The sequence below is a fragment of the Cetorhinus maximus genome, chromosome 19 (assembly GCF_964194155.1).
Source record: "Cetorhinus maximus chromosome 19, sCetMax3.hap1.1, whole genome shotgun sequence".
Taxonomy (NCBI): Eukaryota; Metazoa; Chordata; class Chondrichthyes; order Lamniformes; family Cetorhinidae; genus Cetorhinus; species Cetorhinus maximus.
Window position 1 is genome coordinate 76,092,403 of NC_135897.1, and position 16,329 is coordinate 76,108,731.

General features: G+C 41.8%; 2 protein-coding genes across 2 annotated transcripts in view; one reads left to right on the forward strand and one right to left on the reverse strand.

Moving 5' to 3' along the window:
- The window catches only part of dner (delta/notch-like EGF repeat containing), a 288,305-nt gene that overhangs the window by 52,848 nt on the left and 219,128 nt on the right, over window positions 1-16,329 (forward strand). The window lies entirely within an intron of this gene.
- Window positions 5,436-6,290, reverse strand: LOC144694270 (putative G-protein coupled receptor 148). The gene has a single exon (XM_078564610.1). The coding sequence runs from the start codon at window positions 6,288-6,290 to the stop codon at window positions 5,436-5,438; it is 855 nt and encodes a 284-aa protein (XP_078420736.1).

Genomic DNA, 16,329 nt, shown 5'->3' on the forward strand with positions numbered 1-16,329 from the left:
TGTTTATTTAACTGGCATCAAATGACATTGCAATGCTCCTCTGCAGTGATATGACAGAAAAGCTTTCAAAGTCTCCTGATTTTACACTGCATTTTAAATGTATAAGCTGCTTCTAAACACTTTGGAAGTGGAACCACTTTCATAACTGAGAATCTACTGTGAGTTAATAAATATGGCAGGTGACTATGTCTGTGTTGCTTATGGTTCATGAACAGTAGGTTGGTGATTGGCCTCCAAGGAAATAATTTCATGAGCCAGAGCTCCTGGCAGCAAGGCCAGGCTGCTGGGAGCGTGTATCAGAAATTCAGATGTGCACCACCTCAATTTTCTGACCAGCCATTTCAGTGGTCAGAATGTGCATGCCTGATTCTGATAATGTCTTCCCAGGGGCTGAGAATTCCTGCTTAACATGCCAACTCGGACAATTACCCATTATACTTGATGAAGATTATTATTGTTCTCCCTCACCCCTTTTAGGGCATGACACTGTTCTCAAACAAGTCAAATAGCTCTAAAAACTTTGCAATTTGTATTTTAATCTCCTTCGAGGGAGGATGTCTGTATTATAGAATGGAATACTTGTGACATCTGACCCTCTGCCCATTCCTGTGACAACCTACTGGGGTGGGTCTGGGACAAGACCAATCTGTTGCCTGCTCGATGAATCGACCTTTGACCCATCCAAAAACCCTTGGGGTTGGAGCACATGCATAGTTCGGGTGGGTGAGCACCCTATTTTTAGCGTTATGGGCATGCCCACTGCAGCAGAGAGAAAGGATACTATTGCAGCATCTTGACATATCTTTTCTGAAATGCCATGTCCATAAAGGTCAGAAAAAAATGTGACAAAAGGCCTTCAATTTCAAATTTAAGCACTTTCTCAGAATGATTGATAGCTATGGAAAATTACAAGCCCCGCTATATGTGGATGTACTGGCACATCAGAATCCGATTCTGGGAAATAAGGCTTGCAATTTCCCATGGCAATTGATCATAGTGAGAAAGAGGTAAATTTTAAATTGAAGACCTATTTTTAGCATTTCATTTTCTGATCTTTGGCTGGTATGGTTATCCTACGCAAGACATGGCTACAGCAATATCACCTCTATTTAGGTGTACAGAGCAATAGTGACTAGGGAGGTGGCACTAGTAGAAAATGAAGCTCCAAATTCACCCAGATTGTGGCAGCATTATGCTCCCAGATTTGTTGAATTTTGCCGCTTCATTATCAGCTTGTGATTGCTAGTTTATACTCTGTACAATCTATACAATCTAACTGACCCAACTTTTGCATTTACTGAAAGCAGTTGAATAAAGGCATTTATTTCTCTACCATCCTTAAAAAAGAAATCACACATTCCAGGCTTTTAGTGACCATACTGGTCTCCCCACACACGAACCCCAGAGGGACTAAGATCTCATCCTGTATATATTTTATGTAAAATATATAGAGATATGCTCATTGCTATCTCTAAAAATTTAAAACTGGACTAAGACCTAAAAATAGCTGAATCTGTGTCTGTCTGTGACCCTCGGACAAAAGGAGCTACCTGGCAGTTTCAGAGAAACTCATACCTCATTACCTCTGAAGAGCCACTAACGACACGTTGTGGGTTGCACAGATGAAATTCAGAGAGCTATACAAAGGCCATCTGAATTTCATAACCCAGGCTGGCCAACAGGAGTCTGCTTGTCTGTTAAGACAAAGGGCCCCGCAACCTTCCTTTCAATTCTTAATGATTGAGACAATCTTGGGGACCCAGACATATCCTTTGTCAAAGGGCAATGTGGAAAGATGAGAGTCATGTGACATGGCCTCTAGTTTGTGGAGCCTGTAATAATGCCTTGCTATACTGCACAGTCTCAGTCTACCATTTTGCCATCTAACTAGCAGCATCACAGATGGGAGCTCTGGCCCAAGTTGGACACCTGGCCCCATCTACACTGTTTCTACTGGAAATTCTGTACCATCACTTACAAGACTGATTCATCTCTGCATGCCTGTCTCATTGTGTAAAGTCAATAGTTCCGGAAAAGTGAATTATAGAGCATTGGTTTTCATCCCACCGACTTCCAAGAAGGAATCCCCATTGGCCTTCGATTCTGGACGCTGGAACTCACATGAAACAATATTTTTTTTGCTGTGGGATCATTAATAGAAATTGGATCATGCCAAAATCGAGGGGTTGGGAAACACGCCACCACTTACAAAGGGGGAAGCAAATCAAAAAACACCCTTCTGTTTATGAACGGGTGGTGAGAGGAGAAATCAGTGTTCAAATTAACCCCCCTCCTTTCCGCAACACTACCGAAAATAAAATTTATAACACACTAAAATCTAATCACAAATGTATCCATGAACCTACCATTTCAACCATTCAATGCCTAAAATGCCACTCTCTGAAGTCCTTAGCTTACCCTCTACTATGTTCATGCATCTTTGATCCTTCAGCAGGTATCAGAGGCCTGATATTTTTTGGGCCTTCCTATTTTATTTCCTCCCACCCCAGCAGTCACTCACTGTGCCATTGCCTCTGTTACCATTGCCTTTGTTGTGAACTAGCCCTGCCTTCAAAATGTTGCCAGTTCTTGGACTTCCACAGTACTCCCAGGACAAGGGTGTAGTAAAATGGTCTGGAACAAATAGGGTTAATGTGGGACTGAGTGCAGTACTGCCCACACAGTGATGTAAGAGGGCACATGACCTGCACCCAGGGTCAGTTGAGTGTTGGACAGAGCCGTGTGTACCAGCAAATATGGAGACAACTCCTAGCTTGCAGCCCTTACTGTATATTGTAAATAGTTCTAAGTGTGGAAGACTTTTTTTTAATTAATTCACGGGATGTGGGCTTCACTGGCTGGGCCAGCATTTATTGCTCATCCCTAGTTGCCCTTGAGAGGGTGATGGTGAGCTGCCTTTTTGAACCGCTGCAGTCCTTGTTGTGTGGGCACACCCACAGTGCTGTTAGGGAGGGGGTTCCAGGATTTTGACCCAGCGACAGGGTAGGAACGGCGATATATTTGCAAGTCAGGATGGTGAGTGACTTGGAGGGGAACTTGCAGATGCTGATGTTCCCATCCACCTGCTGTCTTTGCCCTACTATGTGGTAGATGTCACGGATTTGGAAGGTGCTGTCTAAGGAGCCTTGGTGAGTTACTACAGTGCATCTTGTAGATGGCATACACTGCTGCCACTGTGCATCGGTGGTGAAACATAGAAAATAAGATAATGAATGTTTAAGGTGATGGGTGGGGCAGGGGCAAATCAAGTGGGCTGCTTTGTCCTGGATGGTGTTAAGCTTCTTGAGTGTTGTTGGAGCTCAACTCATCCAGGCCAGTGGAGAGTATTGCATCACACCCCTGACTTGTGCCTTGTAGATGGTGGACAGGCTTTGGGGAGTCAGGAGGTGAGTTACTTGCCACAGGATTCCTAGCCTCTGACCTGCTTTTGTAGCCACAGTATTTATAAGGCTAGTCCAGTTCAGTTTCTGGTCAGTGGGGGATTCAGTGATGGCGATGCTATTGAATGTCAAGAGGCGGTGTTTAGATTTTCTATTGCTGGAGGTGGTCATCGCCTGGCACTTGTGTGACATGAATGTGCCACAATGGTGAGTATTCTGAAATAAAAAAAATAAAGACTTGCATTTATATAGCATCTTTTGTGACCTCAGGATGTCCCAAATGTCTTTATTGGCAATGAAGTACTTTTGAAGTGTGGTCACTGTTTAATGTAGGAAATGCTGAAGCCAATTTGTACGCAGCAAGCTCCCAATAACAGCAATGTATTAGTGACCAGATAATCTGTTTTCGTGACATCATTTGAGAGATAAATATTGGCTAAGAGACAGGGGATATCTCCCCTGATTTTCTTCCAAGTAGTTTAGTGGGATCTTTTATGTCCACCTGAGAGGGTTGATGGGGGTCTCAGTTTAACACCTCATCTGAATGCATTTCTGACAGTGCATTACTCCCTCAGTATTATACTGGAATGTCAGCCTAGAATCCTGTGAACCCGCAACCTTCTGATTCAGAGGCAGGAATGTCACCAACTGAACCACAGCTAACATCCTGTAAAATCTAACAGATAGATGCGGAGTAGCCAAGTACTGGCTCCCAAGCAATCTTTTGTTCTGTGGCAGAGGTGCCACTTATTAAAACGCTGTGCAGTCAAATTTATATTTAACACAAATAGGACAGAATGCTTTTAACTATAGCTACACATATCCCATCTACTACAGTGCCAAATAAGTAAGATTTTTTCACTGATTTCAAGCCTTGTTGACATAATGTCTCCTAATTCTAGAAAACCAAAAGATTAGGTACAGGCATAGTTAAGCCTTTGATAGCTCATGAAACTTTAGCAAACCCTTGTGCTTGGAAGCGCTTGAATTTGGATGAATCAAAACATAAACCAAATCTATATTGAATTATGGGATATGAGGTTTGAGCAACTACTTCCTATCCCTGATACATATAATATCTCTTCTGCCAGAAGAAAATAAGATCTCTTTGAAAGCAATCATTCCTGATTTATTCAATATACATATACCAGTATGATCCATATATATTTATTCATGGCAAAACCTTTTGCTATATATATCCATACTTTTGTATTTAAAAGAGTAAATGTAAAAATATTTATGTGCTTAAAAATGAGTAAATTACCCATTTAAACATAATGATATTCCCTTACTGTATAAAATGTATAGCTAGTAACTGTTGTAATGCATTATTGATACGAATTATGGCAACATGTTATTTAATTATTTGCTCATGTCTCACGTCCCATACTTCAACCTCCAAATTTCAAAATATTTGCACGATGGCCAGAGCTTGTAAGAAATGTTTTGAAGGAGTCAGCTTCACTCGTGGCTATTTGTATGTCTAAGGGAAAAATAACTATGAAAATGTAAACTCCTGTGCTTAAACATAAAATGAGATAAATGTGATTTCAAAGAAGATTATCATGCATTAAATTTAATAAGATTTAACCAAACCTTAGAATATTCCACTTGAACACCAACAAGAGAAGCATTTTCAAAGTAAAAGAGCTGTACAACTGCTTCTGTTGTTTAAGGGATCCTCAGGTTTATATGCATTTCCACAGCTAATCTTTGCAAAGAGCATTCGACATTTCAAAGACCACTAAGTGAAAATATTTTACTCCTGTATGAACACACAATTGTCTTCCAAATCTTCCTCCATGTTATACATATACAAGATTTTTAAAAATTTCATCCAATCAAAAACCCTGTCTACAAACAATTCACATTTCTATAAATACAGTACAGATTATTAAAATACTTCTCAGTATGTTCTGGGACACATGAATTTACTCTCCTAAAAAAAATCCTAATTGCCAATATACTGGATTAAGATAGGAAGAATCAGGGATAGAGGTGCTTTTGAGCTAGCTGCAAATTTCTGCTCAGCTTTTAGTTTGGAAAAGTTTTGAATTCTGTCGAGTCCGCTTGAGGGGCTACCTGTTTTGGGCTGCAGAAGCGCCTCTTCACATGATGGTACAGTTCTTTAGCTCTCAACCCAAACACCACGGGGCACAGGCTCCGAGGCAAGATAGAGAAAAGAGAGATGTTGATCAAATGGAGCTGGGTTATGGCTTTCACTTTGATGGCCCTGTTTTTGACCAAGTTGGAATATACAATGTAGTTCGCGACAGGTATAAAATAAAGGAAAAGCTGAAGGCCGTGAGGGAGCACGGTTTTGCGTGCACGCACTTTTGGAGAAGTCTGACGGGCTTCTTTGTATATCATGCAGTAAGAGAATACTATAGTCACTCCGCTCACCAGGAAGGCGAAAGCAAGTACAGCTTGCTGGGTTTGAAATAAAGCAAAGGAGCTTCCTAGAATCCCTTCTTCAACTGGAGGAAAGACGCAGCGAAAGGAAGCCATGACCAGTGTGGGCGACCCAGCCACTAGAAGCATTAGTAGACATACCAATGGGTACAGCATTGCTAAGACCCATATAAAGATGATGACCTTCTGAGTTTTGCCAGACGTACAAATGGAACGATAGTGCAGAGGCCAGCAGATTGCAATGTACTTGTCCACAGCCATAGCAGTAACAGTAAAGAAACCACTAATGAAGCTGGAGAAGACCAGCATGTAATTGATGAGGCACAGCAGTACAGGCATGTTGATGACAGCTGCCCACATCACTGTTGTGGCCATCAGCAGGCTTAAATAGATCAGATCACTTATAAGGAGGCTGGCAAGTAGCAGGTGCCTTGGTTCCTTCCGGAGAGCAGAAATCCGGAAAATGGTATCCAGCATGACTCCGCTGAAGAGCAGTGTAAACATTAAACATATTGTCTCAGGTAGCAATATAACCCACGAAGAACAATTGAGGTACTCTGTGGTTCCATTTAATGAAGCATTCAGCATTTTCTAGCATCTCTTCAAAACCGTGTAAGCTTCAGGTTGTCCTCTTGAAAGTATTCAGTTCTCTTCCTCCGTGCCTTTCGAAGAAGCTTAACACTGAAGTAGTGTTTTAACGTTTCTCCGTGAAAAGTAAGCAACTGGTCGCGTGGTAGTTTTGAATAAAAAAAGACCCGCTATGAATTAAAAAGGAGCACATCAAACCAAGTGCGATCAAAGGGAATATGAGAATGAATATCTTGTGAGGAAGACTTTGAACATTAACAAGCTCTGCGAAGGATGCATTGCTTTAATGTTACCAATTTATAGAAGAAAAACATGATTGATTTTTATATTCCACAATGAAAGGAATTAAAAGTTTTGATGGCTGAAAATAAACAGAGGAAAGGTCACTGGTGTAATTTTTCAGGCCCTAGTATTTCCACAGTTTGAACTTTGAAAAGGAAATGTTAAATAGTGTGCAACAGCGCACAATTTCAAAGTGAGGTAAATGTTAATTGATATTCATGATTAATATTCATGTAAAGAGGGCTCTTAATTCCCTAATAATCCTGCACTAGAATTGCAAAATAATTCCTTTATTATAGCCTACTGCGAGTCATGAGACAATATTACTGTGTAGTGGCGAGATCACAATAGCCTTTTGAGGCAGTCAGTGATGTACATTGTTTGAAAGGGATACTACAGCCTGCACATAAGAACATAAAAACAAAATAAATGGAAGCAGGAGAAGACCATACGGCCCTTGAGCTTGCTCCGCCATTAAATATGATCATGGCTGATCTTCTGCCTCAGTTCCTTTCCCACCCACTCGCCCATATCCCTTGCTTTCCCAAGGGATCAAATATCTATCTATCCCAACCTTGGATACACTCAATGATGGAGCATCCACAACCCAATGGAGCAGAGAATTCCAAGGCTTCACAAGATTCTGAGTTCCCACCATTTAGGACTCAACCAGACTTCATAGGTCTGAAATAAATAAGCATATTCTTACTCTGACCATATATTTGATCCACAAAACAATACTCTCTCAGATGTATTGCACGTGGATCACACCCATTATAAGCACTGGAATATTTTATCCCTGAAGATGATACTCAGAGGACAGAATCCTATGATCAATTCCGTATTGTGGGATATGGAACTGCAATTTTTAGCTTGGTTCCATGTGAGGTTGTTTCCTGACATAATTGTTCAGCTGTCAATGTTATTGATTGTATTTTAGTAAAACTATATATTATTAACTAAAAGATATTTCATTTATATATAATTCTAGGTGCAGAAAGTGGATGGAAAGAAAACTGACAGTTATGATGCTGAATTAGTGAGCACATTTTGCGTTGTACAAAAATTCATGAGAATCTAGTTGGGAAAATTGCCAAAACTGTCTCGGGGTCTTAATGAGCATCGTTGAATTTTTTTAACCAATGTTTCTTCTTATCCTTCAGTTATTTCTCCCTGTGTGAGAACAGTTTATGGAAGCCATGAATTAACTGCACTTCCATGCAGCAATAATATTGAGGGTGTCACAGATCTGATACTCTTTGTTAGTTGCCCAGCATGGCTTACAGTCCAATTGATTGGTTGGGTGCAGCATCATTTGTTAAGTAGAACTTGAGGGAGGAGAATGATTGACTTTTCACTTCAAAAACTTCATGAACAGCTCATGGGGGAGAGATGAGGTTTTTGGTCTGTGTGTCAGAGTTGTAATTACCCACATTATGCTGCACTGCTTGTGATTGGACAGAATGTGATTAGACAGACATGGTAGGGATGGTGGTGTGCAAAGACTGCAGTGTATGGGTATCTGTGGAATGCACTGCAATCCCGAGCAACCCCCAGTGAGCACAAATATTAATAGGGCCCAATTTTAACCAATTTAAAACTCATTCACTTACATAGGCCCTTTTTCTCTATACGTCCTGAGTGTGGCCTGTATAATTCTTGACCTTGATGCCTTGACTCTTAGTACAAAAAGAGAGTGAGTTCCATAACACCGACACTCCTCTCCTGAGGGCGACATTTGCCTCCAACTATGTCATCAGCACAAAACAGGACCAAGGCAGAGCAGAAGCTTCATATCTGCCCAGAATTAGGATCTGGCAATGAGCATTTTGGTTTAAAATACTGCCCTTAGCTTCTCCCGCTGACAACTGAATTCAGAGATGGTGTCTCAATTCCTTTACCTGTCAAAAGCTAAGCAGGGCTCAGCCTATAGCCTGTATGTTGATTAAGTGAACAGGAGATTGTTATTATCTTGTGCATTGTTTAATTAATAAATTAATTGTTCAAACTAACAATTGATAAAGCGCCACCTCTGATTGCCTATGATTGTTGTAAGGATAAACCCATTGTGCTATCACATGTGGGGAGATATTTTCATCAGCTTCTCATATGGAAGCATCCTCTATCCAGCCACCTACACTGATCGCCCACTGCAGTAAGTGTCCACAGCTTGCACAGCTTTGGCTCAGAGATGCTGAGCTGGAGTCTGAGTTGCAGACATTACAGGTGATCAGGGATGGGGAGAATTATCTGGAAACTTTGTTCCACAAGTCTGTCATATCCCTTAGGTTAGGCAGAACTTTAGAATTGGTCAGTTAGTGGTCAGGAACAGGATGGTGCGACTGCGAGTCAGGCAGGTATGAGCAACCAACATGTAGTGATGGAGGAGTCTCAGCCCCTGACTTTGTTCAACTGATAGGGGTACTATCTACCTGTGTTGATGAGAAGGGTTGCTGAGCAGACTGACTTTTACACCATGGTGCAAGATGCCACCCAAGTCGCGGGAGCTAAAGGAACGTGGTAGTGGTAGGAGATAGTATAGTCAGCAGGTAGATACCATTCTCTGCAGCTGCAACTGGCAGCTCCGAAAGTTGTGTTGCCTGCCTGTTGCCAGGATTAGGAACATCTCCTTGTGGTTGCGAGGAACTTGGAATGGGAGGGGGAGGATCCAGTTGTCATGGTCCACATGGGAACCAATGACATAGGTAGAACTAGGAATGATGCTCAGCTAAGAAAATTTGAGGAGTTAAGGTCCAGATAAAATGCAAAACATCTGGATTGTTACCTGAGCTACACCCCAATTGCCATAGTGTCAAGCAGATTAGAGAATTAAACACGTGGCTCAAAGAGTGGTGTGGGAAGAAGGGGTTTCGAGATGTCTTGCTGCAATTGTACAGGGCCTTGGTGAGACCACACCTGGAATATTGTGTGCAGTTTTGGTCTCCTTATCTGAGGAAGGATGTACTTGCTATAGAGGGAGTGCAGCGAAGGTTTACTGGGATGGGGGGACTGACATATGAGGAGAGATTGAGTTGATTAGGATTATATTCACGGAGTTCAGAAGAATGAGGGGGGATCTCATAGAAACCTATAAAATTCTAACAGGACTAGACAGGGTAGGTGCAGGAAGGATGTTCCCGATGGTGGGGGAGTCCAGAACCAGGGGTCACAGTCTGAGGATATGGGGTAGACCATTTAGGACTGAGATGAGGAGAAATTTCTTCACCCAGAGAGTGGTGAGCCTGTGGAATTCGTTACCACAGAAAGTAGTTGAGGCCAAAACATTGTATGCTTTCAAGAAGGAGTTAGATATAGCTCTTGGGGTGAAAGGGATCATAGGGTATGGGGAGAAAGCGGGAGCAGGCTATTGAGCTGGATGGTCAGCCATGATCATGATGAATGGCGGAGCAGACCCGAAGGGCCGAATGGCCTACTCCTGCTCCGAGTTTCTATGTTTCTATGATTAATTGGGCACTGGCATCAGTACTCGGTAAGAGGGAGCTATTCCATTGAGATGGGCTGTACTTAACATGGGCTGGGACCAGTGTCCTGGCCAATCATATAAGTAGGGCTGTGGACAGAGCTTTAAGCTAACTTGCTGGGGAGAGGGGTGGAAGGTTTCGGATGAAGTAAGGTTTAGAAATCCAAACAGGAAGGTTGAGGCAGGGGATAAAGACAAGCAGGTTGGGACAAGAAGGGATAGAGAGCTCAACATAAAATTGTGCACCAGGGAGTTCAAGTAAAAAAGTTAAATTAAATATTCATTATCTGAATGCATGAAGTATATGCAGTAACATAGTGTCACAAATCGAGATAAATGATTTAGATCTAATCATTATAGAGACATGGTTACAGGGTGATCAATGTTGGGAAATAAATATTCCACAATATTTTGGACGGACAGGCAGAATGGTAAAGGATGAGGGGAGCAATGGTAATAAAGGATAACATAAGGACATTAGTGAGAAAGGATTTGGCCTCTGAAGGTCATGAAGTAGAATCAGCATGGGTTGAAATTAGGAATAGCAAGAGTCAGAAAACTCTGGTGGGAGCCCTCTAACAATAGTTATACCATTGGGCAGAGCACTAAATAAGAAATTCTGGGAGCCAGTAACAAAGGCAATATAATAATTGTAGGGGCTTTAATTCTCATATAGACTGGGACAATCAAATTGGCAAGAGTGGTCTAGAAGATGAACTAGTAGAATGTTTTTGTGACAGTTTCTTGGAACAGTACATTGTGGAACTGACTATGGATAAAGCTATAGATCTAGTATTGTGTAATGAGGCAGGGTTAATTAATAATGCAAAAGATTCACTGGAAATTAGTGATCAAAATACTACTGAATTTCATGTTAAGTTTGAAAGTGGCAAGTTTACTCTCATATACTATTTTTCTCCTTTTTTATAACTGTTTGGTGCCCCTTTGCTAGTTTTACAAATGGAAAACCCTGTTTGACAAATTTATTACATTTTTTGAGGATGTAACTAGTAGGGTAGATAAAGGGGAACCAGTAGACATAATATACCTGGATTTCCAAAAGGCATTCAATAAGGCAGCACAGGAAAAAGTTAATAGGCAAGATAAGCGCTCATGGAATTGTGGGTAATATATTAGCATGGATAGAAGATTGGTCAATGTACAGGAAACAGAAACTGGCCAGAAATGGGGCTTTTCAAGTTGGCAGGATGTGACTAGTGGAATGCTGCAAGGATCAGTGCTGAGGCTTCAGCTATTTACAATCTATATTAATGACTTAGATGAAGAGACAGAAAATAATGTATCTACACTCGCTGATGATACAAAGCTAGGTGGAAGGGTAAGCTGTGAGGAGGACACAGAGGCTGCAAAGAGATATAGACAAGTTAAGTGAGTTGGCAACAAGATGGCAGATGGAGTATAATTTGGGGAAGTGTGAAGTTATTCACTCTGTAAGAGTAGAAAAGCAGAATACTTTTTCAAAGATGTAAAACTTGTAAATGTTGATGTTCAATGAGAATTGGATGTGCTCATATAGGAGTGCAGAAAGTTACCATGCGGGTACAGCAAGGAACTAGGAAGACAAATGGCATGTTGACCTTTATTGAAAGGGGATTGGAGTACAGGAATAAAGAAATCTCGCTACAATTGTACAGAGTTTTGACAAGACCACGTCTGGAGTACTCTGTGCAGTTTTGGTCTCCGTATTTGAGGAAAGATGTATTTTGGAGGTGGTACAGTGAAGGTTCACTAAATTGGTCCTTGGCATGAGGGGGTTGTCCTATGATGAGAGGCTGAGTAAATTGAGTCTATGTTCTCTAGAGAAGAATGAGAGACAGTCTCATTGAGACATAGAAGATTTTGAAGAGGAAAAGTATTCCGAAGAAGTCTTATTGACCTCGAAACATTAACTCCGTCTCTCTCTCTCCACAGATGGTGCCAGACCTACTGAGTTATTCCAGCATTTTCTGTTTTTATTTCTGATCTTCAGCATCCGCAGTATTTTGCTTTTATTAAGATTCTGAAGGAGCTTGATAGGGTAGACGGAGAGGTTGTTTCCGATGGTTGGGGAATCTAAAACACGGGCACAGTCTCAGGATAAAGGGTCGATCATTTGGGACTGAGATGAGGGGAAATCACTTCACTCAAAGGATTGTGAATCTTTGAATTTCTTTACAATGATGGATGCTCCATCATTGGATACATTTAAGGCTGGAGCAGACAGAATTTGGGTCTCTCAGGGAATCAAGGGATATGGGGAGTAGGCGGGAGGGTGGAGTTGAAGTCCAAGATCAGACTTGATCATATTGAATGGTGGAGCTGGCTCAAGGGACCGTGTGGTCCACTCCTCCTATTTCTTGTGTGCTTGTATGTTCAGAGTTAGTATTTGCACAGATCCATAGGCCAGGATTTTCCCCTCGGCAATTTGGGGGTGGGGCCCAGTCGCCAAGGGGAAAATGACACGGGATGACATCGGGAGGAATCCCCGACGTCATCCTGGTCAATTTAAATTTTTAGGAAGGCGGGCGGGCAGCGAAATCAGCTGTCCGCCTGCTGACCTGTCAATGGCCAATTGAGGCCATTGACAGGCTATTTAAAGTAATTAAAGACCTGCCCATCCAACCTTAAGGCTGGCGGGCAGGCCAGGAGCCCCAGCGGGCTCCAGAGTATCGATGAAACTTCATCCACTAGCAGGATGAAGTTTCATGTCCATATTGTAAAAAATTAATAAAGTGTATGTGTTCTTTATTAACACGTGCCATCTCGTGTGACATTGTCACGAGGGGGACATGTTAATAATTTTTTAATGTTTCTATTTTTAATGTTTCTGACACTATCAGTATTCTCCCTGAGATAGGACTTTGTCTCAGGGAGCAGTGCACTCTTTCGCACGCATGCGCGAAAGAGCACACTTTGACAGCTGGGGATTCCCTCCCCCGCCCCGCACAGGAAGCGCATAGCGGGCCTTAATTGGCCCGCCCACTTAAAATGGCGGCGGGTCCCGTTTCAGTGGCAGGGGTCAGCTGCCTGCCCGCCGCCAAGCTGATGGGGCCCGCCCACCATCCAAGGGCAAGATTCTGCCCATAGTGTAGGCAGTGGGTCCTGGAAAATATTTGGACAGTCAGTGCTATTTTATATAGAGTCATCAACTCACACTCAGTGCTATTATAGACTGAGTTGGCATTAGGGCATTTCCATTACATATAGAAGCACTACTTGGGCAGTCAGTCCTGTTATGTGGAGCTTTTTCCGCCTCTTCTGATCAATTAACACTGAAATAAGATTTTGTTGTATAATTCATATTTTCATTCAAAAATGTTGCAGCTGCTAATGAGATTATTGCTAAAATGAGAAAAGCATATTCCATTTTGCAAGTTTTATGGTGGATACCTAAGTATACATCCTTTACAATTCTTTAAGATGTATACACACAGTATACCTTACAGTCTCCCAGAAACTATACACGAAGAATACAATCCTTCAATACATATGCTTACATTTACCAATGAAACCCTCATGATATGGACATAGTAACCTATTGAATCTCTTTATAGAGTACACAATGAAGGAGAGACTAGAACCAGGGGACAGAGTTTAAGAATAAAGAGGCCTACTGTTTATGATGGAGATAAAGAGAATTTTTTCTCTCTCAAAGGGCCATCAGATATAGAATTCTCTTCCCCAGAAAGCAGTGGAGGATGAGTCACTGAGTTTATTCAAGGCAGAGTTAGACAGATTTTTTGTATACAAGAGGTTATGGGGGCAGACCGCAAAGTGGAGTTGAAGCCACAACCCGAACAGCCATGATCTTATTGAATGGCGGAGCAGGCTTGAAGGGCTGAATGGTCTACTCCTGCTCCTAAGTCCTATGCAATTTAGTCTACATTGCCACTGCTGCTGTGGTTGTCTCCTACTGGGGTCCTCTAAATAGGCAGCCCAGACATCCGCCTGAAAATAGTGAATGGCTAATTTAGATAATGAAATTGATATCAATAAGACTCCAGTGTTATTTCAGGACTGAGTAGCTGCTGGCAGCCTGTTTGGAGGAGCCGAAAGGTAAATATTTTATTTTTATAGGACTGGGAGGATATTGAGTGTTCCCCCAGGCTCCCGAAACCATCCCGGGCTGCTGCCCATCCAGTTCCTCTCCCCACTCCAGATATTGGGCCCTACCTATTTTATATGGCCTGGGGACTGGCTGGGCTTCACAAGGGCACTTGATACACAGCCACACCGTGCCTGAACAGGGACTGGGTCTCCCACCAGGCCTTTTGGGCTGCCAAGTCATGACATTTGCTGATCAGCCATCCAGACACTGCTTGGTGGGGGGGAATAGATCTAGCCCATTACATTCATACCACACTTTTAAATCATAGCCTGTGAAATTGCTATTGTTTTAATGTTTATAGAGTTATAGATTTTTGAGTATTAGCCCAACTTTTGCCGTTGCTTAAATCTTTTTTTATTATTATTCATTCATGGAATGTGGGCTTCGCTGGCTGGGCCAGCATTTATTGTCCATCCCTAGTTGCCCTTGTGGTGGTGGTGATGGTGAGCTGCCTTCTTGAACGGCTGCAGTCAATGTGGTGTAGGTACACCCACAGTGCTGTTAGGAAGGGAGTTCCACTTCTATATTTAATCAAACCGGATTATAATTGCGCAGTTCAGTAATTGAACACTGACAACAGAATGGATCTGACCAAAATAATCCACTGCCCGGTTTTGTAATTAAGTGAAAAAAGATAGAGAAGAGTGTTGAAAATCATGATTGCTGCAAAGTATGTATTACTTGCAAACAAACTTCATAAACCATTTATGTCTAAGGCCATGTCTTTCATAAGATTTCATTTAAAAATATCTCATTTCCAAGGAATAAGAAAAATGGCAACTTTCGGACCCTGTGAGAACTAACAGCTGGACTGTTGGAGTCTGGATGGTATATAGCTGCGGGATATTATTTATTTTCTCTTTGAGTTTGATAATTATAAAAATGAAAATTGGCATAATGTCTGTCCTTGTAGTGATTCCACTAGCATACAGATTTGGGATCAGCCTTTTTGATTTTTGCTGCATTGTGCCTGGCAGTTTACTGATTGTGTCACACACGCTTTGCCGCAGTGAAGTTCATTGTTGTCAAATGTCTGCTAACAATATTCTCTGAAGGCAGGGCATCATTGTCTTCAGATAACAAAAGATATCCTTGCTTCTTCTTCCTCCACTATGCATGCTGCATCCTCAGGCAGCATTAAGTGTTCTTGTTAGCAGGAAGAGGCAGGGAACAAACAGTGAAAATGTAGTTTCAGTAGAATGCTTCCACTTTTTTGTGCAGTTGGGTTATCTCCACCTGCATAGCATTTAATTGCTTGAGATAAAGAGGAAAAGCATTTGTATTGAGAAACCAGTGGAGCCTGTGTAAGAGGAAGAAGCAGCTTTTCAGCTTCTCAGCACTGGAATTCGGTTGTTTCAGAGTACCAGGGACACTTAATCATTACATGAATGATTGTATTTTACAGTGGCTGCTGAAGATGCACTGGCTATATTTGTTGCCATTCAAATTTGTAATGGTCCAGGGCAAAAAATACAGAAAGAAAATAGAGGTCCTTAAGACATAAACAACAAACCATTTCTTTAACTATAGAATTTTTGTTGCATCGAACATTAGTAAATGCACATATTATAATGTAGCACAAAGTCTCTTGTCTTCATTGGTGGCCTTGCTAGCCTTTAAGATTGAATATTGTCTTAATCTTGTCAGCATTGCTCAGTTGCTAGAATTCTTACATCTGAATCCGAAGATTGTGGCATCAAGTACTGCTATAGGACTTAAACATATAATCTAGGCCCAAGTGCGAGAGTCTTCCTGCTTGTCTGGGTAGTGAGTATATCATATCTGTTGTACAGGACCAGTGTCTACTGGATCTCCTTCTCAATCTCTCCTAAGTCCTGCCCCAGCTCTCTGGTAAGCACACTCTCCCCTTCCTGAACCTGGGGTGTGACTGAGTTCTGAATAAAACTATCCAGAAGTTCCTCCCACTTTGTTATGTTTAGGAAAGTCTCTAACTTGGCCTCCAGCTCAATGACTCTGAGCCTGAGTTATTGAAGACAGATCGAGCCACTTCATGCAGAGGTGTGAACCACTGGAACGGTCCTCGCTGTCCATGAGCT

Excerpts from the sequence above, each read along its gene's own strand:
- LOC144694270 (XM_078564610.1), bottom strand. The coding sequence starts at position 6,290 with ATGCTGGATACCATTTTCCGGATTTCTGCTCTCCGGAAGGAACCAAGG.